The sequence below is a fragment of the Spodoptera frugiperda genome, chromosome 20, assembly GCF_023101765.2.
Source record: "Spodoptera frugiperda isolate SF20-4 chromosome 20, AGI-APGP_CSIRO_Sfru_2.0, whole genome shotgun sequence".
Classification (NCBI taxonomy): Eukaryota; Metazoa; Arthropoda; class Insecta; order Lepidoptera; family Noctuidae; genus Spodoptera; species Spodoptera frugiperda.
In genome coordinates this window covers 1,548,754-1,575,977 of record NC_064231.1, presented here as the reverse complement: position 1 = coordinate 1,575,977, position 27,224 = coordinate 1,548,754, and the positions used below count along the sequence as shown (strand labels likewise).

The 27,224-nt window shown below is 34.7% G+C and overlaps 2 protein-coding genes across 4 annotated transcripts in view; both read right to left on the bottom strand.

Annotated features, from left to right (window-relative positions):
- LOC118282191 (protein qui-1) overlaps positions 1-26,588 on the bottom strand; it is a 138,022-nt gene extending 111,434 nt beyond the window's left edge. For 2 of the 3 annotated variants that reach the window (XM_050701440.1, XM_050701442.1), the window contains exons 1-2: positions 26,288-26,588; positions 1,904-1,933 (exon numbers count right to left, since the gene is read on the bottom strand). The gene's annotated coding sequence lies outside the window, so the exon portion shown is untranslated. The remainder of the gene's footprint in view (positions 1-1,903; positions 1,934-26,287) is intronic. The other variant, XM_050701441.1, reaches the window with a different exon arrangement.
- The window catches only part of LOC126911952 (uncharacterized), a 59,467-nt gene continuing 34,152 nt past the window's right edge, over positions 1,910-27,224 (bottom strand). The window contains exon 3 of the mRNA XM_050701427.1: positions 1,910-1,933. Coding sequence (XP_050557384.1) covers positions 1,910-1,933 — 24 coding nt within the window. The remainder of the gene's footprint in view (positions 1,934-27,224) is intronic.

The following is a 27,224-nucleotide window of genomic DNA, read 5'->3' as shown; positions in this document are numbered from 1 at the left end:
CCTAAGAAGCGTTCAGATTACGCGCGGCTTGCACACGCTGAGGAAGACTTTAGTTAGTTTTATAGTGCAATGTAAAGTTTTCAGTTTCGACAGGAAAAGACCTTTCTGTATTCACTGTTAAAATAATACGTTAAAATAATACGTAACAAACAGTATTAGCAAAATTTCCGCGAACTTAGAGGATTATGTAACATTTGCCTCTCATACAGCGTTATTATTTATATCCTGACTCGAATAACGTCAATCCATCCAAATCCGCGAGTGTTGAAATATCCTACCGAAAACAAAAACCAATTTTCGCAAAAAAATATGAAAGTAGCGCGTACCAAATTCGGTTTAGAAACAGATGCAATTTTCCCCTTGTCACGTCCTGACATTGACAAACTGTGAGTGAACGGCCGATGAAAGCCGTCAAAATATCTGCCCAAAGATTTTGTACACTACAACGGACTATGGATTTAATCAACACACAAAGCTCCCGTGTGTTGCCCCCTTTAGACACTCATGCTCAACTGAGTGGATCGACAAAAGCGTCTCTCGTCTAAACAAGCGTTAGTAACTCGATTGAACACAACCAAAAAGGCGTAAGGCGTTTACTGTATTAGCTTATCTATGCTCCAGAATGCTCTATTCTATTTCGTTTGTATTCAGAACTGGCGACTTTTCGATTTGCCTTTTCAAAGCTCGTCTTTGAACAGACATTTATTTTCCCTAAATACCTTGGAATAGAGAAAAGCCAATCACTTTTGATAGACGAGTTGTATACCTCTCAGAATTGATTGCGGTCTACAATAGGTATTTGAAATCTAAATAATTCAGGTATCCATGATGAAAATACCTTGTGGGTAAGGTATTATTCAACCAATGTAGAAAGGTAGGTTTCTGAAAATGAACCCGAAATACGTACCATTGTGTACGGGCCTTCGTCAAAATAAACGGTACGAAGGGTAAAGAAATCTAATAGAAATGTTCATGTAAAAGGTACCTACCAACTGTAGAGAAGGTATATAGGTATTCGAGTTTTCAATTACGATGTATAAATTGGGCAGGGAACGAAATTGATGATGATGACGATATCTACAATACAAAAATTATAGGAATGGTTTTTGTCACCACAAGACGAAAAAGTTATTAAAAAACTAATTTAAACAGTACTGCATTGATTGGTCCTTTCCGTAAGATATTCCATAAATATTCTTTGGTAAACACCAACCAAGCAATAAAAAATCTCTAAAAAGATCAACTTACGTAACTTACAAATAATCATCTTAGCGTAATATTTATTACAGTAATTTCCGTATAGGTACTATTATAGTAAATTCCAGCTCAAAATGTGTTTAACACTGATGATTCTGATGTTTCTAATAATTAGCAGTTACTTAGTACTGGATTTGCGTAAGCGATGTACACAATTACACATGGATACATACAAAATTAACCAACCAATGTAAGCTGGCCTTCGAATGTGCGGTAAGGTCTTATGAAGCGAGACCATGACAAACTGGTTGTTATACCTTCATGTGCTGCGTGTGTATAACATACGTCCATTCGAATGTTTATTTATGGTTTGGCCAATGTACTCTACAATGGGTTCGCAGTATATGGCACTGAATCTTGCAATTGTAGTAAAACTTTATGCATTCTGAACTGACAGTGTTATAAACACATGATCCAACTGTATCATGGCGGTTTTATTTCGTTTTTCGAACTTTATAATACTGGGCGGTTGACAATTTGTTTTTAAAAGGAACATTATGAGCTTCGATTATTTGAATTTAAATTTTATGTTCCATGTATTTTTTGCGTTTGGGAAAGTTATTTGTTAAGCAAACTGTTTGTCGTGAAACAATGAAACAATGTACTTATAAAGTTATAACTTTAACTGATAAATGTGAAACTATACCTTCATTTAAATGTTGTCCTTGATGCTAACCTGTAACAAAACAAAATTACATTATTAGTTTTCATTTTGAGGAGACTAAATAAAATTGTTCTATGAGCTTACTTTTGATTGTTTAAGTTAACATGATTAAGTTAAGATGTCTATCTTCGCTTTATATCAATTTCTCCAAAATTATTACAAATGGCAACGATATCGAAAATAAAGAAGCCAATAATTCCAAACATTTCAGCCGAGAATTGTCGTAAGACTTCGATACTAAATTAACAAATAATTAGGCAGCGCGACGTCGCCGCGTCTACGCACGCTGCTCATGATGAAGAGTCCCTCTGCAACTCGAAACTAGTAGAGCTTTTCTCCATTAATGTACGTGAGTAAACCGTGATTTTTATAGTTGATTTCACATATGGTTTCAAAACAAAATACTCGTACAAATAAAGAAAGATATAGCTCAATAAATAATATAAAATGACTAGTTTACTAGCATAGTACTTGTCTACTATGTAGTGATGTTACTCACGGTCGAGTTAAGTTTCGCAAGTTGTAGACAGAACATTGAACGTAAGTTATGCCGTAACTTATATTCTATACTTAGATGTTTATATGGAGTTTATGTTGTAACCTTTGAAATTTTGAGTGATGGTATTATGCCTTTTATCATACATATACAATTATACAACCCGTTTTTTATAATACATTCCAATTGGATAGTTTCCTCAGTCCAAAATTAATTATTTCTAAATTAAGGATCACATTTACAATCTTGAATTGGTTTGACTTTTCAATACCTAACATTTACAATTCACATTTCCAGAGTACATTTACAGGATTATAATAACCACAAAAATTATCTCGAATAAGATCGAAATAAAACAAAATACACTTAACTAAAACATATGATTTTCTCAAAAAAAAAAAAAAAAAAACGTAAATCTGATGAGGTCATATCGTACTATTTTATACAAAATTCATAGAAAATATTGTTTTTGATGTTTCGAAGAGACTAGAAGGAAACAAACCTATTGTTGCGCTATCACTATCTTATTTGGGCTAAATCAAGAATGTCATTTAAAATCTATTAGTAACTAATACATTTGCATTCACATTCAGAGTGCTATGTCATGCTAGACTAACAATACATTTTTTTAATTTTCATTCCGTTTGAAGATGTATTTTCCAAAAAGCCCTTCATTTCTCCATTCTCTAGAAAATACTAACAACAAATTCGAGGTAGCACTAAATCTGTAGAAAATAATCTATCTAGAAACAGATTAGATGCTGTAAAGCCAGTGGTGGAGGGATTTTTTCTAAAACGGAGATTGCAGTCGGGCCCTGGAATAAGTCCGGATATTGCCAGGAAGGAAATATGATGAAACCATATTTTAGAGGGCAACACCGATGTCCACCGCTATGTTATTTTCATGAAAGATATTTTATCTTTGAACTAAGAGCTAGTTTTGAGGTTTAAATAAATAAATACAAATCTTATATAGTTTTAGTTAGTTTTATATTTTCTATTATTTATTTCTACAGGTAAACCATTATTAATGACACGTATGTACACGTACATTTTTAAAATTGTTTGTAGTAAATTTTAAGTAAAAAAAATATTGTGGCCATTATTGATGGGCAATTTTTTTTAAAAATAAAAAAAATAGAGGGATCATCCAATGACTTCTCCCGCCATAGGCAAGGCGAGAGTTGTCTCTTACTGACTAAAAACCATCCTATTACTACTCCTGCTTTTTAAGCCGGAGCCCCTGTAAACTCGCTAGGCAGTCCGCAACGCTGGTTGCATTACAGGTGCAGCTGCTTTCTGTCAAATGTACCTATAGTAATCTCTTAATATGTGAACGAACATCGTCCAAAGTGTAGTTATTAGTAGGCAAGTGCCCAGGTACCCTCCCCCCCCTAAACCTACTTAGGTAAGTTTTATTTGCGTTACTTACGTTCACCTTTCGTAAGAGGATTTCGTACAATTAAAGGCCATTAGACAGAATTAGCAGGATTAAGGGGAAAAAGACGTTTCCCTAAAATAAGATGAATATTTTTTTGACGTAGGTAATTTATTAATAGGTATGATGTGTGCCTATAGAGAGTAGCTTTGAATATATTATGTATTTTTAGAAAAAAATTTGCAGGCCATTTTAGGGATCGCTCCAGTATGCCAATTCAAGAAATCTTCATCTACATTAAAAGTATGATAATTATCTAAGTTTACTTACGTCTATTATATGTTTGACATTAGACCTATAAAAATATTGACCTCAAATTCTATACTGCTTGCTCTCTTATGAACTCGCGAACTCTTTTCATTTAAAAAATGGAGGTGGAGGTGTAACGAAAGCACGATACAATGTCACGGATCGTGGCTTTAAAGGATATTACTAAGATTGCAAGAATAAGTAGCATCAACACAGGGATGCACAGAAAATAGTAAAGTATGATTCGAGTTTAAGTTAAAAAAGGTTTTAATTCAAGTTTGGTTCAGTAATCGAACCAAATTCTTCATGTTCTAACTATAAACTTTATAAAAAAAAAAATCATTTCACCCTAATTAACCAACCAGCCTTTCAAACATTTCATAAAACATTTTTCATTTTAATCTATAGGGCGGAAAAAGTGTGGACTGTGCGCGAAATTTGTTGAAAAACATAGGAGAGAGGACCACTCACAAATTGATTGGTCCCCCACTAATTACGAGAAGTTTTCGGTTCAAACCGGTTTGACCCAGTAAGGGGCGGAATTCTGTGTGGGGGTGAGGAAATTAATTTCTTTGTTTACAAGGAATAATGTTGAAGGAAACTTGAGTAAGATACCTTTGTATGGATCTCCTTTTGTTCTGAAAATAGCTGTTTTTTTCTGTTAAGGAACTATTCTCTCACCGTATAAATGTGCTTAATAAGAAAAGCGTTTTCTTTTTGGTTGCTTCAAAAGTCACTCTTAACTACATATACAGCGTAAATGATAAATGAAGGATATTCGACGAAGCCTATAATGTGAAATTTTAACTATGAAGACTGTATTTGATTATTGAAATAAATGAGAGATAATTTTATACTACATTACTATGCCTAAAGACCTATGCCATTTAACCGGAGCTGCGGACTACCTAGCGGCTTTAGCTCAAAGCAGGAGTAGGAACAGGGTGGTTTTTTGTCAGTAAGAGTCTGACACTACCTTTCGTCTCACCTAAAGCGTGTGAAGTAAGTGAATGACACCCAGACCACTCTACAGTCTAATTATTGCCAACATGATAATACACACCTTTTTTAAGGATTAATGCGTCATATCAGTGAATCCTAAAAACAAATACAGCAAAATAAGTCTTGTAACCTCAAAAATAAGATATAAAATGACTCAAAAACTCGGCTAACACAATAAAACAGGAGCACTTGTACCATCGTTCTAGTTTCTCGACTTCAATAATAAAAGTCTTTTTTTTATTAAGCAGTTTTATTATTAAGTTCTAAGACTTAACTGGGTCGCACGTTGACTAGTTAATATATTACTCATGAAAAGTGAACATTTATGTATTCCTGACGTTAATTTCCTTTGTGAAGGTACTTTTGTGTGTTTTATCGTTTTTCACACCTTACCCGACTTATGTGTGTGTGTGTGTGTTGGCAGTTAATAATAGCATTCTTCTGTAAACTTATCCTAGTGTGTTATGTATTATTATTACAGCTTTTGTTAATAAAATATGGAGCTAGAAGCAGTAACTGGATTAAGTATGTCACAGACCTGGTTATAATATAATTTGGCACTGGCTGGGCAACCCTGGAACAACTCTTTGTGTAATTCACAAATTCTTGTTTCAGGATTGAGTGTCATGGGTAGGTGAACTTGTAAGTTGTAAACGCACAAGAGAAAATCTTATTCTGGGGCAACGTTTAAAAAAATAAAACAAACTCTTCAACGTTATATTATAATTGATAGTATAAGATTGTGGTAACTTTATATACCAGCAGTATCTACCCCATGATTAGTAATAGAAGCCAGTTCATATTTCGTTTCCAACCCTACGCAGAAAATGTTCATTCATTTTCATCTAAAACCAAAATCAAAGGTCTAAAAATAACATAATAATAAACATTGCCAAACTCAACAAAATGCCTTAATCATTATAATAACCTTAATTCTGCTACCCAAGTAATTATAATTCAAAGTGAAATTGTTTAATATTAAATTTTAAATGTAAATAAACAGTAGGTAAGTAATGCTTATCAAAAGTGTTCTCAAAGCGGCTTCATAATCGTTGTTTCGGAAGGAATCCACTGAAATTGTTTCAGTAATAGTCTTGAAAAGTCGCCCCTTTCATACAATCTAATTCGTAATGCTTTCGTTTCACTTTTTGTGACAGTTTAGTTACGAGGAAATGATATAAAAACTGACTTTTTGCTGTTGGATATTTATAGAACACAATTCTTATACAATTAGTAGATATATCATGAGTCTATGTGAATGCTAGACTGCACTGAAATGCCCAATAACCAATCCTCTTTTTTTGGGGAAGGGGGAAAATCATCCAATGACTTTTCCCGCCTTGGGGGAGGCGAGAGGGAATATCAGACTCTTATTGACTAAAAACCACCCCGTTCCTACTCCTGTTTTTCGATCCGATGCCCTAATAACCCACTAGGCAGTCCATTGCTCATAACCAATAAAGAAGATTAACCAATTCTAAGACAGAAGATAAAAAAATGTGAAGGAATTGTATTTAAAAAAAAAATTGACTAGACTTGACTGTGATAAGAGTTGAATAACGACACTGGATCATACATTTTTTAGATATTTTCTCTTCTAGGAAACCTAGATGGAAACTGAGCTGTTATGAAATTTAACACCCTATGTATATTACCCCATAATCTAAATTCGAATATTCAGTACCCAAAGGTTAAAAGACCTTAAATGTAATAGGAGAATAAAACGAAGACCTCCCGGGGGTCATATTTTAAAAGCGGAATTAACGGTACTGTTCCCAGTAAGGAATGGGTCTTTAAAACTAAGTGGTTCTTTGTTCCAAAAAAAACGGTTTTCTTGAACTGTTAGCTGTAATGACTTTGATTAATGTAACAATGTTGGGATCACGTAATACGAAACGTTTCTTTAATTTGGTTGAGGTAATGCTATTATTTTTATTCATATTTTATTTCTAGGATTTTTTGTAGAATGGAAGGCATAATAGTGGCTGTTTTGGAAACTATCCTCTTTTAATTCTTATTCTTCAATCTACAAATATTACAGAAGAATTATATATGGAGATGTTTTCAACAAAGTCCAATCTACATGTACACGTTTAGTGCGATGTCCACGCTTCTTTCTTCCTATACTACTATAGGTATTTTCATTTAACATTTTGATTGTGTTATTTACTTACATACGGTAACATTATAGTAACGAAAGGCCAAATTAAAAGTACCTTCAATAGACGAGCACGCATGAAAAGACCGATGATGAAGCGAAAGAGTAAGAATCGTAGCAATTGTCAATGTATATCTGTATGTCATAAACTAAATAAAATCTTCCTACCACGGCTCAAGGTAACAATTCCTACAAACGTTACGAAGAGAAATAAAACCACAGCTTCATAACAAAGCCTTTTTTAATTAATTCTACATGTTACCTGTCCCCATTGAATTTTAATAACTTTTGTATTTGTTCATACAATCATAACGGCAATTTAATTAAATTTATATTTACTTAGGATCGTTCCAGATTCGATATTTGCGATAAACAATAATTTGATTTTGTATCTTAGATTTTTTTTATAATATACAAACACATTTTTTCCGTTTATAAAATTATCAAAATTTGATCAATATACATACCCCTTTCATCCATCATCCTATTTAAGTAAATACCTATGTAAGTATGAATTTTGTCATAAATATTTACTTAAAAAAGATGCCCAAATAAATATTTTGTAAAACACATACAAAAATGTATCTCCTACTCATGATTATATTCACGAGTCATGTTATAAAAGGCTAAATATATTACTTATTTCGAGAGAAGTGGAAATATAAACGAAACGAAAACGTGAAGAGTCAAAAATAGCGAGAAAAACTACTGACATATTTGTCTGCCTGGCGTGGCATTAAATTTTAACCTGGCATTCGGAGCGCAAGCTATTCCAATAAATTATTGGAATAGCCAATAATTTATTAAAGCTAGCCTATTTTATGAAACCATCTCGAAATTTTAACAGTTCATTCACAGCTCAATATAGACAAATTGCATAAATTTATGGAATCTGGTATTTAAGTCTTTGAGAGCAACCAGTCTCAGAAGACACTTACTATTGTGTTAGTCTTAAAAAATATGTTGCATCGAGTTATTACGTTCAATGTATTTTGAGAGTAGTTCAGAAGTCAACGAGCAGACGGATAACCTGAGCAATCAGCGCTGCCCATGGATACCCACAACACCAGCTAGGAGTGTGTGGGATAATTAAATTAACACAAAAACATTAATTAACTACCTACATATGTATCTACTCAACTCAAATATCACCAGTTCTTACATCTGTTACTTTTCAAGCGACTCTCCTTAAAAAGGTCACAAAACTCATTTCTAAACTCAGTAACACTCACTACGAGAATATAATTGGATGTAACTGAGGTCGAGCACTCAGTAGAAGTATGCCTCTGCACTTGTGGCCCTACAACGGTCCTCCAGGCGAATAACTTCTCTGAAAACTAGGTTGCGGGAAGCGAAATATGTATGTCTCTAGGAATGAACTAAATAAATAAAACTTGCTTTGACATTTTGCATATAGTGGGAATTTATTAAATGGACGTAAACTGTGTAAATACAACTTAAATGAGTCTTGTTTTTCTCGGAAATGGTAGGGATGCGATGTATTATAATATTGTAATCAATTTTAAAAGTTTTAACACTGACATCATCTTAAGACCCCTGGAAAATAACGAAGTACATATTATGTAACATGAAAATCATGAATTATAATTTTTTTACTACCAAACAATTCCAGTATGTAAACTGCATATATATGTACGTAAAATTACACTATCGGTCAGCATTTGAGCAAGCAAAGAAAGGCGCTTGGTTGAACAAAGCCACCATTTCCACACACCAACTGAACTTTAATAATTCAAATAGCCCCAAGTTTGGGCGCGGTCAATTTCTGCACCATTCACACAATAACTTCTACCTTACCATCAAAATGCACTGCAACGATCTTTGATCATAGGTAACGCAGCAGTCGTATTTGTGACCAGCAAACCAAAACAAACTAGAAACTTTTACATCCCACAAACTAAACTAAAAGTTCCCTAACTAAATAAACCACAAAACTAAATGTTTTAAATCACACACACAAACAACATATTCAAATATAGTTTTGCAATTTTAGCAAACCACCAAATTAAATTATCTTGTTCACAATATCCCGAGTAGAGTTGGGTTGTAACAGGTTATACGATACCTGTTATTCCTGTTACTGTTACATAAAAATCACTATCTGTTATTAACACATTAGAAGCCATGTTGGACAAAGCTGACCGATGCTAGTGGAGGAGTAGCCTTTAACAGTTTTTCGTTGGCAGTGCTTAAATAACAAGTATTGTGAACAGCCTCTGGATGCAGATCGCTTCTAATTATCCTATCAGGAAGTAATTAGGGGGAGACCTACGTTCGGCCATGGACGTATTGTGGCTAATTGATGATTGATTGAAAACAGATCACAATGTACTCTTTGGTATGTTAATTTCATCCCAATAACTGGTAATTATACAACAGACTCTGCTTTTTATGAATTTTGTTATGAAAACAATGTATGAGATTTAAATATTTCATTTTATTTTCAGCCGTGATCGTCCCACTGCTGGGCAAAGGCGTCCCTATCCTCATTCGATTCTTCTTTGTGTACAGATTAAAATAAAGAAATATTTTTTCAACCGACTGTTATTTGGATCTATGAATGTTATTCGAGCTATTACTACAGTAAAGTACTCTTGCATAATGAGTACTTTACTGCTACTATTACCTAAGAACAACTGTTATCTAGCATCCATGTGATACCTGTTATTAATACCAGTGCCAATATATTCGCCACACGCCTAATCCCGAGTTTCAATGTAGGATCGCCACACATTCATATGCAAATTCCCGACTTCGTTGTGATCTGAACGCATTCACCGTGTAAACTTTACCTGATGAACTCCAACTTAAGATAAGATCCGTTAAACAGTTGTATAGTCCTACTAATAACTTAAGTTCCTTATCGTGTTTGGGAATTGGTTTCGAGAAGTTTTGATTATCGGTATAGGTTAGGTTGAACAAATGACTTGTGCGTAGTTCATCTGTTGTAATTTTAGAAAGTACTTAGTATGTTATCTTCTTGGAATTCGAAGTAATTTTGTGAGTACTACTTACATGATTATATCTATCGATGTCGATATTTGTGTAAACACAGTAATACTTATAGTTTGTGGAAGACATCATTAAGAATGTGAATAACATTTTAATAAAAAAATAACTAAAGCTTGTATAATATAAAGTCAAAAGTATGATTGTTGAGGCAACCTACCTGTAAACAACCATCCTCCCTTTAAATCGTATCCCTTAAGAGATGTTTAAAATATTCGAATAATTAAGGAACTCTAAACTATCGTCACTTCTTCTTCTTAGTCAAAACCCTTTGTCAGGAAACATACATTCCACCATAACTTTCCTTCACTTGTAGGTATGACCTGTATTTGTAGACAGTGGAAGTCAAATAACCCACATTTCTATTCTTCGAATATGACGGCAAATTCCTTATTTCCGTGCGTCAGTAACTCATTGTTTCCTTCCAATTTGCTTAGTAAATATGCTGTTGACACGCTATCCATGTAAGTGACCGAGTACAGGGAATTTTAATGTCTGATTAAGAGTATAGTACGTGTTAATTTGGATTTAAAATAGTGTCTCAGTGGGTCTTTAGGCAAGAAATGTTATATTTTTCTTTACAATTTTGCAGTTGCCCCAAGGATGGCACGCGGCTGCTGAACTGGAACTGCTATTCCGACGAATTATCTAATGAATAATGAAGTCTCCCTGTTATATAGATACAAAATTATTCAAAACTAACTTTGTATTGCCTTCAAGATTTTATTTCTCCTTTTATATTCCTTATACAAATAGGTCAAAAAGGTATTTCATATAAATGACGCTTTATAATTGATTAACTTCTTCCTCAGAGTAATGAAAAATGAACGTAAACTAAGTTGCGGTATTTAGCTAAGTTTACTTGTAGATTTACTACCTATCATAATAAACTTTTTATACGGTACTAGGAATGCTTGTAAGCAACATCTAAGAAGCGTTTGTTTGTTATTATTAGGAATATTAATAAATAGTTCGCCTCGCCACGATGCAGTGTGTAAAACGTGCACGTGTTACTGAAATAGATGCCGATAGAAAAATGTGATGAAACTGAATAGCTTTAGTAAATAAATATAATTTGAAGAATGTATCGTATATAAAATGATTTGTTTTGCTACTACAATATAAGTTGTATTTGTGTACTTAGTAGTAAATAATGAAAGAATAAAATCGAACTTGTAATTATAAAATTATAAATTTCAAATCGCTAATCGTTTGAAGAGACCCAGAGCGGCAAACTGCCTAGCGGATTACCGTTATCTAAGACAATTTGAGCTGATGATGGATCTAACTTACATGCTACTAAAGTTGATCATGATAATAAAATTATTAATAGGTACTCCTAGCAAAATCATTTTTTTACCTGACAATTTATGTACCTATGTATACATATAAGTTTTAATTTATATTCCGTAGTCCGCAATTAACCATTATTAGTTACTAAAATCGTAGGTTCGGTAATCATAATTACACGTACGATCATAATTATCAGGGCTTCCAAAAAAATTATCGATAAATTGTAATATGTAATTAATAATGCTACTCTATGTTTTAATAGCTTTGATGTAATAGAAACGAATACCTATTAGTTAGCTATTTTACAACGTATAACGAAAGTTAAATTAAAAGAAACAAATATAATTGAATTTAACTTGTTCAGTTGAACATGTTCGTGCGAGTTTCATACAATAATTGTTTGTATTTCATTCAATAGATGGGCGAGTTCAATTTTCCACATTTGTTTGGCTTTTTCATTCCTATGTGAAATGTACATTGCTAATGTAATGAAATATCGATATTATGGTAGTTTTTGGACTTTCAATTATTTTGCTCGTAGTTATTTTAAATTAATAGTCCGAAATGAGAGTTCTTCTAAATTGATAAGCTAGTTAAGCTGTTATAACTTCAAATACTAATATTGACAATGGAACGCCAAATGCTACGAATTGAACAATACTTTGTACTTATTTAATTGAGTGCAAAACTTATTTACTTATTTATTAAAAAACACACTTAACATAACCAATTACCATAACCAACAAAATAATGGCATTTCAGTAACCATGTAAATAACAGGTATGCATAACATTTAACACATGGAAGTCAAAGACTAAATACTATGTATTATGTAAAACTTCTCGTATTAAAAATATAAACGGAGTCTGTAACTCCTGATGGGTACATCCTGAGTGTCTTCAAAGCCACGAGTGAATACTTTGTACTTATTTGCAGACGTGCTCCACCGTAGGCCGCAAAATGTACTGTACCATCAGGCGTATGATAGCGGCCAAACGTCGGCCCATTCAATATAAAACAAATACAATTAATCGCATCAAATGTTCCGTAATAACACTTACGAATCGCAACAAAGTCTCTCGACAACAATTTAAACGTATAATTTAAAAATAACTGCACACTCTCTAGGATTTATGGTTTACGGAGCCTCAGTCACGTAGCTACCATGTTTCAAGCTCGCAGATTTCTTACAAAAACATTTCACAAAGAATCTTCTTCGTTTTGTTTTCCGAATTATTTAGGTACACTTGGCTATACTAAACCAGTTTATCTTGGTCTTGCTTTATAAGACCTTTCTTTACATTCAAAGGTTAGTTTGTATTGGTTCTGCATAGGTTGTTGTTTAACCGTGTGTACAACATTTGTTTAGGATAGAGAAATCGAGAGATCGTGAGATCCGGCCCTTGATGTCAATCGACAGGTCAATGATAGAATCCTCTGTATGCTTCTGGATAATGTTACAAATGGTCTCTACTGGTATTTTTATAGATCAGTCGATTGGATACGATAGTTAAAATAGTATTTCACACGTGAAAGAGCCAGACTTTGGCAGGAACGGGCCAGATGGACTGGAGTTGATATTATGATTTTGTAAAAAACAGCGTAAATCAAAGATTGGTTGGATTTTCTGATTTTAAATTACGTCAATTCAATTTCTATCTTCCTTTGCCTTGGTGTAATTTATTAAAATAATATTATTTATTTTGGTAATAGAATATTTATCTCATTGATGCCAAAACTAGCTATAGCTAAGAAAACTGCGTATGTAAATAACAAAACTGAATTTATTGAAAAACCCAAACCATCACAACCAGACGTTCTTTTTCGTCTAAATACATTTAAATGGAGTCTTTTAATCAATAGGTACTTCAAATAAACCACACCAGCCCTTTGGAATTAAAGCCTAAATCGGAAAATCCCTTCGAATTATTTCAAAACATTGTTTGTTACCATTAAAAGAGAATCAGATAACTTTACAAAGCAAAAATGTTGATCAAATCAATGATAGAAGAGAATTTCCACTTTGTCAATTTGACTTCATTATATTTTAGTAAATTGAGTTTTATTTTTATAATATTACGGACCATTTTCCTTATTTTCGCTCGTTAAAGCAATCATATGACCGTGGCTTTGATCATTAGTGAGGTTATGGTCGAGGCCATTATCGTTGATTAGATCAGATTTTAGATTTCTAAGTACTTATCTATTGTGACCGTCGGTTGACGGTCCCTATCTAGGGTTCATGGCATCGTAAATTGTAAACTTTAATATAGAAACATTTGTCTCATATTTCACGACGATAATATCTTGATGAGATACATCTCTGTCGTAGTAGTAGTACGGCTAAGTAGAATACCGATTTGACAGTTAATCTTTTCGGGAGTATCGGAAGAGCTGACTCAAGGACTACAAATATGATTCAAAGTCAAAGTCAAAATTATTTATTTCAAATAGACCAGGAAGGTACTTTTGAACGTCAAATCAAATATAATAATATTAAAAATGTCTGTCTGTCGGTCAGTCCTCTGGTGAAGCTATTTCTTTCTAAAGTGTAGATTAAAAAAATGAGCAAGAAATTCCGTAGGTTACTTTTTTTCAATCAGATTTACAATACAATTCTTGGTTACATTCAGGGATCTAACACAAAACTTCATACTTAGTAGTAAATAATATAAAAGCAATCATAAAACAAATTAATCGCCAAATATTCAATTCAATATTTGTAATGGAATTAAAACCTCATAGGTACTTAGCGAACTCATGACCACTCATAAGCCAATGAATAAAGCACATCTATTATCTAAGATAAACTCAAAGGTCAGAAATCAATGGACCGCAGAATTATTAATATTCCAAGAGCTTTCAAACAAGAAAAGGCCCTACGGTAACAAGTACCTACCTACAAATGGGAAAATTTCCCTTACATTGAAAATACTTGAACAAAAACCGTTTGAACTCCAAGTTTCAATTAGAAAATGGAAGTACCTAAGCACTGGAAGATAATGAGAAAGTTGGAGTTCTGATCGTGTTTTAATTTTCATTTTCAAGCAATATTTTGTAATCAACGAATATTATACATCAGTCTACTGCTTTCTTGACTAGTTATAACTAAACAACCTCTTTATCACGCATACTGCTCATAGTCATAGGTTTTTTATGGTATAAGCCGGTAACCGAGCAGACGGATGACCTGATGGTAAGCAACCGACGTCACTCATAGATACCTGAAACACCAGAGGCGTTACAAGTGCGTTGTCGGCCTTTTAGGGGTTAGAAATTTAAGGGTTGTTGGGTAATTGGGAATTGGGAAGATTGAGGGGGGGGTGCTGGGCCTGGGTCTTCGTTAACCTCACTTACACAACGAAACACAAAGCATTGTTTAACGTCGGTTTTCTATGAGGTCGTGATATCACTCCGGTCGGCCCATTTGTGCCGTAGCATGGCTCTCCCACACTTGAAATTGATCAAGTAACCTTGAATAATTAAATAAAATCAAACTGAAGTGTAATTAATGTTTCACTTGGTATGTGCAGTACCTGCGCAACTGTTTACCTTTCAAAGAAATTGAATGACGTTACGTTTAGCCTAGCTATTACAATGCAGGAGGCTGATCCGAAATTCATCAAGACAGCACATTACCGTAATAAAACCTACTATCAAAACAGGTGTACGTATATAACACGTTTCGGTATTCGTAAACAATATCATAATATTTGCGTCCATCTTTCTTTGTCGGATCGAAGGACCATCGCGCTGATTCATCGCCCCAGTCAAAAGACGAATGTTTACAAAGAGCCAGCATTGAATGATGGCGGAAAATAGATAAATGAATTACGGGTAGAATGGAAAAGATCGAAAAATATTTTTTTCGTGTTCGCGCGCCTCGACACTGAGGCGTTGTGAGGCGTCAGTTTGTCTCGCGTGACGTTTCTCTTTTGGATGTGTAGGCATTTTTGAACTTACTGGAATATAACTTATTCAGGTCAAACTTAGACAGAATTAAGACACATTTTTCTAAAACTGTACATGATTTGCATACCCATATCGGATACATGTGGAGAACCTTATTACTTATTGGAAAGGAAACCACTTCTATGTATTACATATTTACCATTATTTACAAAGAAATAAATGATTATGATTACAGAAACAAATTCTGTGCGAGAGTGGACCTCATAACACTACAAAGAACTAGCTGTTACTGAATTAATTTATTATGTTAGAGGCTTTCTTACACGACGCCTCATGTGTGTGTGAATGCTGTTCATGGATATGAGCCTCTAGCATGACTTGAAACTCTTCGAGTTCGGCGTCAAACAGTTACGTAAGTAAGCCGACAACATTATAATTAATTTAGTATGTCTTACGAAAGTTTAGTAAAATTATAGCTGCTACTACTCCAAAATAAAAAATATACACATTATACGCACATTAATTTGAAATCTGAACACTGTAGTACATACATATATGTATATATAACCTGACTATTCAGGTTCGTCTATTCATAATGTACCCACAAATCTATTTCCAAGTACATGCGCCTCATAAACACAATATTATTTCCTAAACATTGAAAATGTAAATTTTGCGGCGCGTCCAGCTTGCATCGGAAATTAACAAACAAACGTACGTACATATATATTTGTTGATAAGCCTCAAACTCTGTTATCTGTGATAATAATAAATGAACTGTTTTGGTGTAGTAGCAATGCCATTGCAAATAAACACTGCGTTGGTTTGCCTGTTTGTATGTTGCATAATTTATTATGTATGTAGTTGTTATTGTGAGTACAAAGTAACTGTAACGTTATGTATCAAATGAAAGAGACTGAAACCACTATTCAGTAGTTAACGTTACTCAGTTTTCCTGCTATGACGATGATTTATAAAATAAACAGAATAGGATAGATGATACATTTTTATGTTTAATGTCCGTCTTGTACATTATTAAAAAATATTAGACACGTATTTTCATTTTTTGAAATGACTAAAAAATATTTGTTCCCACTCCTAAACATTGATTCGTTTTATCCAAGTATTCGTTTTATCTTATAGAAAAAAATAAAAAAAAGTACGTTTTTTTTTATAAGTCAGTCTGTCGGACTAAACAGATTTGTATATTTCTTACCCCGTCATAATCTCTATTGATAATCGTAATAATATTCATCATATTCATAATCTCTATCTCTACTGCGATGAGGATATTTTTTATGTCTTAGTTTTATGTTTTTTTTTAATTTTAAGTTCATTTTCACATTCAGTCATAGTTAGTTCTTATTATCATTAAGGAAATAAGCGTATTTCCTTCTATTATATTAATAACTTGAAACTCTTTCATAATAACTACTAGTCCTATAGTCCAGTTAATACAAGATCTTTAAAGACACATTCAATTTTAATACGGTACGTAACGAGTGGCTTGGCATTCTACCAGTGGCCAACGTAAACAAAGACGAATCGTTTTCACATGTGCTCGCATTCTGCATCACAGCTTCATAATAAAGCGGTTTATGTGGTCGATTTAATTATTGCAATACTGTATGTATATTGGGAAACTGGTCGGGCGTAAACTGTGATGTAGGTGAAGTGAGATATTTGATTATAGATATTGGATTAGGTATTTTTGGTCTAATGCTCGAGTGAAGATTATGGGGATGCTATTTTATGGAAATCAAAAAAAAACTAAGGCACCATTTTCAGTTTGTCAATGAATTTGTTTGAACTTGTGTTTCTGTATAAAACTCTAAACTGATTTGAACATAATAAAAATATATTACGTATCAACCTGCAGTTGTTGAGAAGCATGCGTGTACCATTTCCTTTTAGATGTAAATCTGTTATTTCTTCTAGGTATAATAATATAATATTTATCGATTAAAACGGTCACATAGTTTCACAGCTTAGCTATTACATCTTCGTTGCATAACTACATAGCACATCTTAGGTGGAAAAACACTTTAGTGATCATATAATTTAGAATGTCTCGATCGACCAAAGTTTTTGACAACTTCTTTGGTCAATACATTTCAGATTCCTGTACGACATATAATGAAAAAGTCGCAGTGAACGGTTTTTAATGATTTCTTACTAATTTCATAAATTACGACGTCACACACAACGTGATATACCAAACGAAGCCCTCGTAAAAATTTTACTGCTCCATAACCAATTCTAAAGGACAGTTTCAAGTGATCTTTAATCGCAGACCATCGACATGAGTGTGTATATTCAATCTGTTCCACAGTTTGGCAGCTGGTAGCGATAAGAACGAGAAATATGAATCACGGCTGATAAATTTAAACAGTTTCAAGTGTACCAGATATAACTACAGTTGAAGTATCAGGCAATCAAATGAGGAGTAGTTGTGTAGTAGGCGGAATTATTATTAGTAGGAAGAAAGAAAAGTTGGCCTTTGTTCACCAGCACTCACACCCGCACTCGTACTCGCAACGGGATAAAAAGTACCCATTGTTATGCTAAGAATATTAAAGTACAATTATACCAAATTTCATGGTAATAGGACTGGTAGTTTTTGCGTCATGCGTGAACATACAGACAGACAAACATGATTTTAATCATATTTTTTGGTTCGGTATCTATTTAGTAACGCCCCCTATTAGGTATTGTTTTAATATGTTCAATGTACAGAATTAACACTTACACAGTTTTATTATACGAGTATTCATTAGGATAAGATAAGATAACAAAAACAATTAACACTAACCATCACTTCAAATAACTTGCCAACTTAAAACTATGGCTTCCCCTTCAAACTTCAAACATTTATTCATCATCGTCAATTAATAATTTAATCAACGTCTTAGCAACAGCAACGACCCGTTCCAATCCGATCTAAATTAAATAAATAGAAGACTGTACAAAAAACAAAGCAAGACTCCCGGAGGCCAAACAAAAACGCTTTGAGAAATCTACGAATACACTTTGATTGATAATTCTTTAAATAGTAACAGCAAAAAGGTTTAACAAAAACCGCTCAAAGACTAATAAATCAATCCGTTTTTAAAATTCTATTTAAGTTGTTCATTCACGAGGGTCCACATTGTGTCATATTTAAGTTTACCACCTAAGTCTTACATGTGGAAAGCAATAAAGTATTGAGTTTGAGTTTGAGTTTGAGTTCATTTGAATCCGAGTTTCGAATCTAAATTGCCTATTAATAATATTTGTAGATACTACAATACAATATAAATAGTACAGAAGTATATTTTTGCTATGATTTATCAAGATTGATACCAAGCTTTAACTAGATTTGGCTACATGTCACAGCATAATTATAATGTAATTATGAACTACCTATATATCTACGTCAGACAGTCATTGAGGCCTATGTTTAGCAGTGAACGTATTGTGTAAGTAAGTATACATTATGTATTTAAAATAATGTGCCTGATTCTGATGATGTAGATCTATGTCTGGCCAACGGAAATAGCATTTATAAGCTAGACATAAAGTTGCTTTTGAAATATAAGATTAGAGAGTAGTATTATTTGCTTTATAGTAAGTCAGTTTTTTGTCACATTATTTTTAGAGTTATAAATCTTAAATACCAAGTCTAACATATAAATAGGTATATACAAATAGCTATGGACCTTCTGCTAATTACTTTATAATGTCAGCTAGGCACATGCGCCAGAGCATCTGGTCCCAATGACGTCACGTTATAGTATTAGTTTACTTTTCTTTGTTTAGATATAGAGACGATGATTAACACTGGGAACATTTCCAATAAATTATTGTCATCTGTTAAAACATGCGTTTAGAATAATAGCATCACGGTTTTTATATACTTATATATGTATTTATGTAGGCATACTATTTATTAATCAAAGTTTTCATCATAATACATTTATAAATCATGTTTTTTTTTACACAGATTATTCCGGACTCCGAGGCTTACCAGGGCTCTGGCTCAAAGATTAGGAGTAGGAACGGGGTGCTTTTTAGTCAGTAAGAGTCTGACACTCCCTCTCGCGTCGCCCAAGGCGAGAGAAGTCATTGGATGATTTTCGTCCTTAAAAAAATTTATTAGGAACTATTTTTATTTTTTTTTTTTTTTTTTTTTGAGGGGGAAAATCATCCAATGACTTTTCTCGCCTTGGGCGAGGCGAGAGGGAGTGTCAGACTCTTACTGACTAAAAACCACCCCGTTCCTTCACCTGCCTTTCGAGCCGGAGTCCCGGTAAACCCGCTAGGTAGTCCGCAGCTTCGGATCAGGCATCAGCCCTACTGGGCCCCATCTGTGGTGGTCTGATGGCTCTTTGAGGCGCGCGCGACGCGCCGCACGGTCTGGTTCTGGTCGGGCGGCGAACTACCCTTGCTCGCCGTCCGCAGGCCCGCACTTACGGTGGCCGGAGATCGTCGCGCGATCCCCGACGCCCGGAGTGTCTCTCGCGATGGCTGGGGCGTGAGGATGTTCGTTCTCTCACGTGCCCCGCCTCCTCCTTAGCTAGCATGACTGCTTCGCAGAAGGAGGAGACGGCATCCCAGTCCCCCTCGCTCCGCACCATGGCTTGTACCAAAGCCGGACGCGAGAGGTCGCCGTCGCCGACTACATCCCTGAGGACACGGCGGTGCTCAGCCTATGCAGGGCACAGCGCCACCGTATGTTCCACTGTGTCCTCCGGACGGTTCTCGCAGTGATGACACCCGGGCGTTTCCTCCCGCCCAATCAGAAACAGGAACCTACCGAAACTTCCATGTCCGGTAAGCACCTGCGTCAGGCGGTAGGTGAGGACGCCGTGGCGTCTCTCAAGCCACTCCTCAAAGAGGGGACTTATCGCTGCAATGACAGCGAGCCCAGCCCTCGGTTGCGACAGTCGTTGCTGCCATTCCGCCATGAATTAGGAACTATTACGAGTACCTTCTATAAAAACTTCAAACTCTACATTTTGTGAATATTTTTACTAATATAAAGGCTTGAGAACTACATAACACTTTCTAGCTATGACTACATACAGGAACAGCGATTAGTCATAAAATAACTAAACGATCCCTCAAAATAAACTCACCTATCTTTAACTATCGTAGTGACGTCACAAATAGTTTCTATTGCTAAACACACAATGAGTTTATCAATACCTAAGTACCTACATTATTATGTATATATGTGTATTGGTTAGTACAAGGAAGATATAATGTCCAAACTACTCAATTATTAAGTACCAATTTGTTTCCAATCTTTCGTTGATCGAATGTTTATTTTCGTTGTGACTGTTGTCGACCAATAAGTTATTCTGATCACATCTTTATCGATATAATTATTTTAATATATATACGTTACACATACATCTATGTGTCTGTAAGTGCCCACTGCTGATTAAAGGCCTCTTCTTACAGAGAGTGTTCGCGATTTTAAACTTATAATTAGAAATATTATTATAAGCACAGGTTTCCTCACGATGTTTACCTTCACCGTTTGTCAGTATTGTCTAAGTAATCTTAGAAAGTACATGTACATAACTTGGAAAAAGTCATATTGATACATGCCGTTTTCTCCCCAAAAAGCAAGGTGCCTTTTAAAGGTTTCCTCGTTACCAAAAAAAGGACCCGCACCCTCATGCATAAGAAGCGGGCTTAAACTTTGTGCCACTAGGAACTTATTGATATAGAGCTTTCTATTTTCAAAAATTTTAATATGTAGCAGCATGTCCGATACAAACATACTAATATGGCACTCAACATAGAAAAGACTTGGTCCTTTATACATAGGTATCTGCATACAAAACGATCACAAAGAAAGATGTTACATTTTATATTATTAATTATTATGTTATCGGCTAACTCACATAACTGTTTCACGATTGAATGAAAGCAAGAGGAATACTGCTAATGAATATGAGCCTGTACGTGGCTTGAAACTAGTCGAGTTCTTCGTCAAACAGTTGCGTGAATAAGCCGATAACATAATAATAAATTTAGTATGTCTCACGAAAGTTATAATACAATTTTATATCATAAATATCTGCGTCTCTGCTTTCTCTATCAGGGTATAAAGGCGTAATATTATTACTCAATAGCCAAACAACGGGATGTTGGTACAGCTGCCAAAACCTTGCAACGATTCACGTAACCACTCATGTAGAGGTCATTCACCTATATACATAATTGTATTTCCAATTCTAATACTTGTCTTAATGTCGAAGTAATATAAAATACCTAATATTTTATTACCTACTCTTTTTTATCTAAGGCAGGAACTCATGTTGAAAGTAATTTGTTCATGTAATGGGGTGAATTGTATCTATACTTATATTTTTTTTGATGGGGTCAATCATTCAACTACTTTTTCCACCTAGGGTAAGACGAGAGTGATTGTCAGACTCTTACTAACTAAAAACCACGCCGCTCCTACTCCTGCTCTTCGAGCCGGAGCCCCGCTAACCCGCTAGGTAGTCTGCAGATCCGGGTCGGGATATCTATATAGTTACTAAAACAAATTCTGTAACATTACGTGCCACTACTCCGAAATTTTCGAAAAGCCGAAAAACGCCCAGTTTCACTTTGCATGACCCGAGAATCGAACACGAGACCTCTTGCTCGGCAGTCGCACTTGCCATCACTCGACCAACGCCGCAGCCTTAATCACCGTCATAAAATAATTAAAGCTATCCATTAAGTTAGTACTAAATACGCTTTTTGCTATTACAACTTGAATAACTGGTTTTGACTCATTTGTATGTGCCACACCTTATTATTTTTGCCAGATGTGTAGTGTTGATCTATTTGTCTACTGACCCTGGCTTCAATATTTGGGTTAAGTAAAATGTTATTGAGATTTGATTGTACAAATCTTAGTAATATCCAAACTTTGTATAAGGTAAGTTTATGTCCAGTAGAACCTTTATGCGAAGACTTGGCGAAATTTAAACATGGATGACATTACTCTAACTATTCTTTTAGAGGTGCATCGTAAGAAAACCTAGACTTAAAATTTCAAATTAAAAGTTTAACCGCCGTACTTAGAGTCATTTAATGACTACTCGTACTTAACTGATTCCTTAGCAATTGTTTTCCAAATAAAATCGTTACTAAGGACTATTTTTTGTAATCATTAACTTATTATAACTCTAAGTACGGCAGTAAATCGCCTTGAGTAAGAGTGTTAATGCTCTTTCGGTCTTCGTGTGAGAAGAGGCTGTACCAAGGAGGCACCCAATAGTGAACAATTACAAGCTGAATATGATGGCAATTCTTTCAGGAAAATAATAAATATGACGTCATGTTATAACACATAGATGAATTCACACCTTTACTTCTAACTGAATATTCTAACTAGATAATAAGCATATACCTGAAGATATATACATAGTACTTATTTAGAGCTAGAATACGTAAGTGTCAATATTGACATTGATATGTAACAAGATAGATAATAATAAGATATACATAAAGTATCAGTTACATACAAACTCGTGCGTAATAAATTACCTACTTCTTATTCAAATTGTATCTACATAGTATGTACTAGCTTCTGCCAGCGGCTTCGCCCGCGTTTTCGTGGGATAAAAGTCCTATCACCCAAGTCAACTCATACCCTGTCTGTATACCTCATCAAAATCCGTTCAGTAATTTCTGCGACAGACTGACAAGTATTCAAAAATCCTAACGAACAAACTTTCACATTGATAATATCTATAAGTGTGATAATGATAGAAACATATTGTTTATACATTACCGTACTTAAGTTCGGATGCACTTATATTTTTTAATAATAGACAAATTATCCCGACTCTGAACGGTCTTTACATGTCTTATTATCTTTACGTTTAGCCGAAGATATAATCATAACAAGAAACTACTTTTGATATTAGACTGTCCTGAGCTTAGTTATCGATTGGCCACAGGTGCAACTGTCGAGTAGGGTATCGATACTAGGTAGGAGCAAATATTTTAGGTGCTTCTGTCTTCGTATTTACAGAAAGAAAAAAACATATTTTGAGTAGATCTGAATATCAAGCTCAGTGGTGTGCTATTGTAGAGGACTATGTCCAGCAGTGGATGAAGACGGGCTGATGATTTCTTTTTAAACGTTTCCCTACCCTAGTATTTTCTCTTGTGCCCTTGCTGCGTTTACAAACATACAATTTTACATGCCACACAGACCCGAAACAACAATTTGTGGTTCACACATAGAGTTGCTCTGTGCAGGAATCGACCTGCCACTCGTTACACGGCAGCCAGTTAACTACCCGGCCACACATCACAAATTATGATGATGATACTTACAGATATAATATGATCAGCTTAGTGATTTATATCATCAAAAGATATGAACATATCCGTCAACACTTACCGTTCTAAATTATTTTAAACTACCTATATACTTTGTCACACACACACACACAAAACAATAGACATGTACTTTTAACAATTACATAATTACACCTTTTATAGCATGATACATGATAGCTTAATGTGTTAGGGGTGCTCCCTAGATAAGACGTCCACTGCTGAACATAAGCCTCCCCAATGAACTCCAGATAGGCCGGTAAGAAGCGACCTGTATCCACTTCTGAATCAAAGAAGAATAGGCGAGTTTACTAATTACAACACAGTGTATTGTTATGTTATGTACATATTTATATGCGTATAACTATGATTAAGGTTTGACTTGGTTTGATTTAACGTTTCAAAAGTGCCTAATTTAGGAATTATTTAAATAAATGCTTTGACTTTGAATTTAAGGACGAGCATATATCATATCAGCCGAAAAATATTCCGGAGATGAGGACTGCCTAGCGGGTTTACCGGGCTCCTGCTAGAAAAGTAGGAGTAGGAACGGAGTAGTTTTAGTCAGTAAGAGTCTGATACTCCCTCTCGCCTCGCCCAAGGCGGGAGAAGCCATTGGATGATTTTCTTCCTTCAAAAAAAAGTTTACATTTTGGTGTCAGTACTTCCAAAGATTTGGTCTTCTAGGTTAAGAGTTATTCTAGGTACCTACGTACAGTACAAGGCTGTACAATTTCAATATTTAGAATCGGTTGTGTATTTAGGATTAGGCTGGTGACCTCTATGTGTTGGGAAAATATTGGCTAAGTGAACGGCTATCTATTTGCCGAGGGTGTCGTGTTAAAGATATGAACATATCCGTCAACACTTACCGTTCTAAATTATTTTAAACTACCTATATACTTTGTCACACACACACATACAGAACAATAGAAATGTACTTTTAACAATTACATAATTACACCTTTTATTATTAAGAACAACACGACACCCTCGGCAAATAGATAGCCGTTCACTTAGCCAATATTTTCCCAACACATAGAGGTCACCAGCCTAATCCTAAATACACAACCGATTCTAAATATTGAAATTGTACAGCCTTGTACTGTACGTAGGTACCTAGAATAACTCTTAACCTAGAAGACCAAATCTTTGGAAGTACTGACACCAAAATGTAAACTTTCTTTTTGAAGGAAGAAAATCATCCATTGGCTTCTCCCGCCGTGGGTGAAGCGAGAGCGAGTGTCAAACTCTTACTGACTAAAAACCACTGCGCTCCTACTCCTGTTATTTTAGGAGCCGCTAGGCAGTCCTCATCTCCGGAATATTTTTCGGCTGATATGATATATGCTCGTCCCTAAAGTCAAAGTCAAAGCATTTATTTAAATAATTCCTAAATTAGGCACTTTTGAAACGTTAAATCAAACCAAGTCAAACCTTAATCATAGTTATACGCATATAAATATGTACATAACATAACAATACACTGTGTTGTAATTAGTAAACTCGCCTATTCTTCTTTGATTCAGAAGTGGATACAGGTCGCTTCTTACCGGCCTATCTGGAGTTCATTGGGGAGGCTTATGTTCAGCAGTGGACGTCTTATCTAGGGAGCACCTAACACATTAAGCTATCATGTTAAAACTGAAAACTAAAAATCAGGTACTTAACTCGAAATAAAAATTGAAGTTCAGACCAACACACACGCTTTCAAGACCGATTCAACCAACGATCCGCTCCTCCTATTATTCAACGAACAATGACAGTTACACATGCAGTAGTTAGTTATCTTATCTCCTTATCTCTTAAACAGCACTGGATTAACATTACCATGACCGCCGTACGCAATGCGTTTAACTATTTATAGTTTAAACTCATGTATTGTCAATGTTACTATGGATTTTATCGCGATTATCATATACGAAGAGATATTTCAAAAGAGTGTTGATTATTATGTGATATGTATATTAATACATAAAAGGACTTGTATGTAGGAAAAATCTTTATATTTGTAGATATGTAAAAACTAAAATTTGGAGTCCTTTTCAGTAATGGAGAAGTCGATTAATTTAAGATTTGATATAGTTTTAGTTTATTTTTAAATGGAAGGTCTAATTGATGTCTAAAAAGTAGGACCATGCTCTAACTACTACTTAAATTAGTTATAATATTGAATTTTGGACTTAATTCTACGATAGTGATATTTATTATAATGACCTTATGATAATATTAGCTGTCTTATTTTAATAATGTATAACTTATTCACAGAACAATCATTATTTATTATAAAACAATGAGACCAGTTTCGTATTATAACATTTCATTTAAAAATTAAATGACAATCTAAAGAATAATTTCTGGAAATACTAAGAAAATATTAATCTAAAACCTGTAAAAAAAGAAAGGAGCAACGTAAAAATATCTTCTATTATTCTGTAAAAAACCGCTTACCTTAATTCAACAAAGCTCAATTATAAACCGCTGTGTTTTGTTCGACAGCGATCACAGTAAAATAAAATTCACTTGGAGATGAAACTGTAACACAGGCACTTGTAACACACTATAATAAGGTGAAATAGTTGTAATACATTCACAGAAGTTTAGGTTTTAATTCACGAATTGTGGGTTATCGTTTCCGAGGGAGTGCGGGAGTTCGGCCGCGGAGAGACGGGCGTCGGGCACGGCGGTCGGTCGGAGACTGCGGCGCGGGAGGAAGGCGCGGCTCAGCCACCAGCTCCCGAGCCCCCAAACTCCCAAGTCTCTCTACCCGCCCTCCGGACTCCGCCACGGATACGATACCTCTTACTCCGCTAATTTCCTGCCTTCACAGTCTCCGTACATTGAGATTTTATGACGCCTTGTAAAATTTAAATATGAATTGGAATAGATTGCGCTGGTTGTACTCATGATTGTATTGTTGATTGTGGTACTAAATTATAATTTTAGCTTGTTCATTGTTGCGGAACAATACTTATTAGAATTATGTGCCTTTTGTTCTTAATGGATGATTTTGTGGATCACCAGAGGGATTATTGTTGACTTGGTTTTTGGTACAATTTCCGGGTGAATACCGCTCAATTTAATCCATAGAAAGATACTGTTTTTAATGCGGAAATATATCCTAACACTTTAAATAATTGTCTCTATCTTACAACATGATTAGCGAAAATTAGCTGTTCTACAAACCATGACGCTTAAGTTCCAAAAATAGAAAGACGTGTCTTAAAATTTTGAGACAGCAAGCTCTTAAATATTACAAAAGGCTAAAAGAGTGCCTAACTGGCGGGTGAGGGAGCTCGATAGTCACGGTATACGTAACTCGAGCGAAGTTAGGCCTAGTTTCAGTAATGGACCGTGGTACACTGGAGTTCGTATTGAATAAAATATT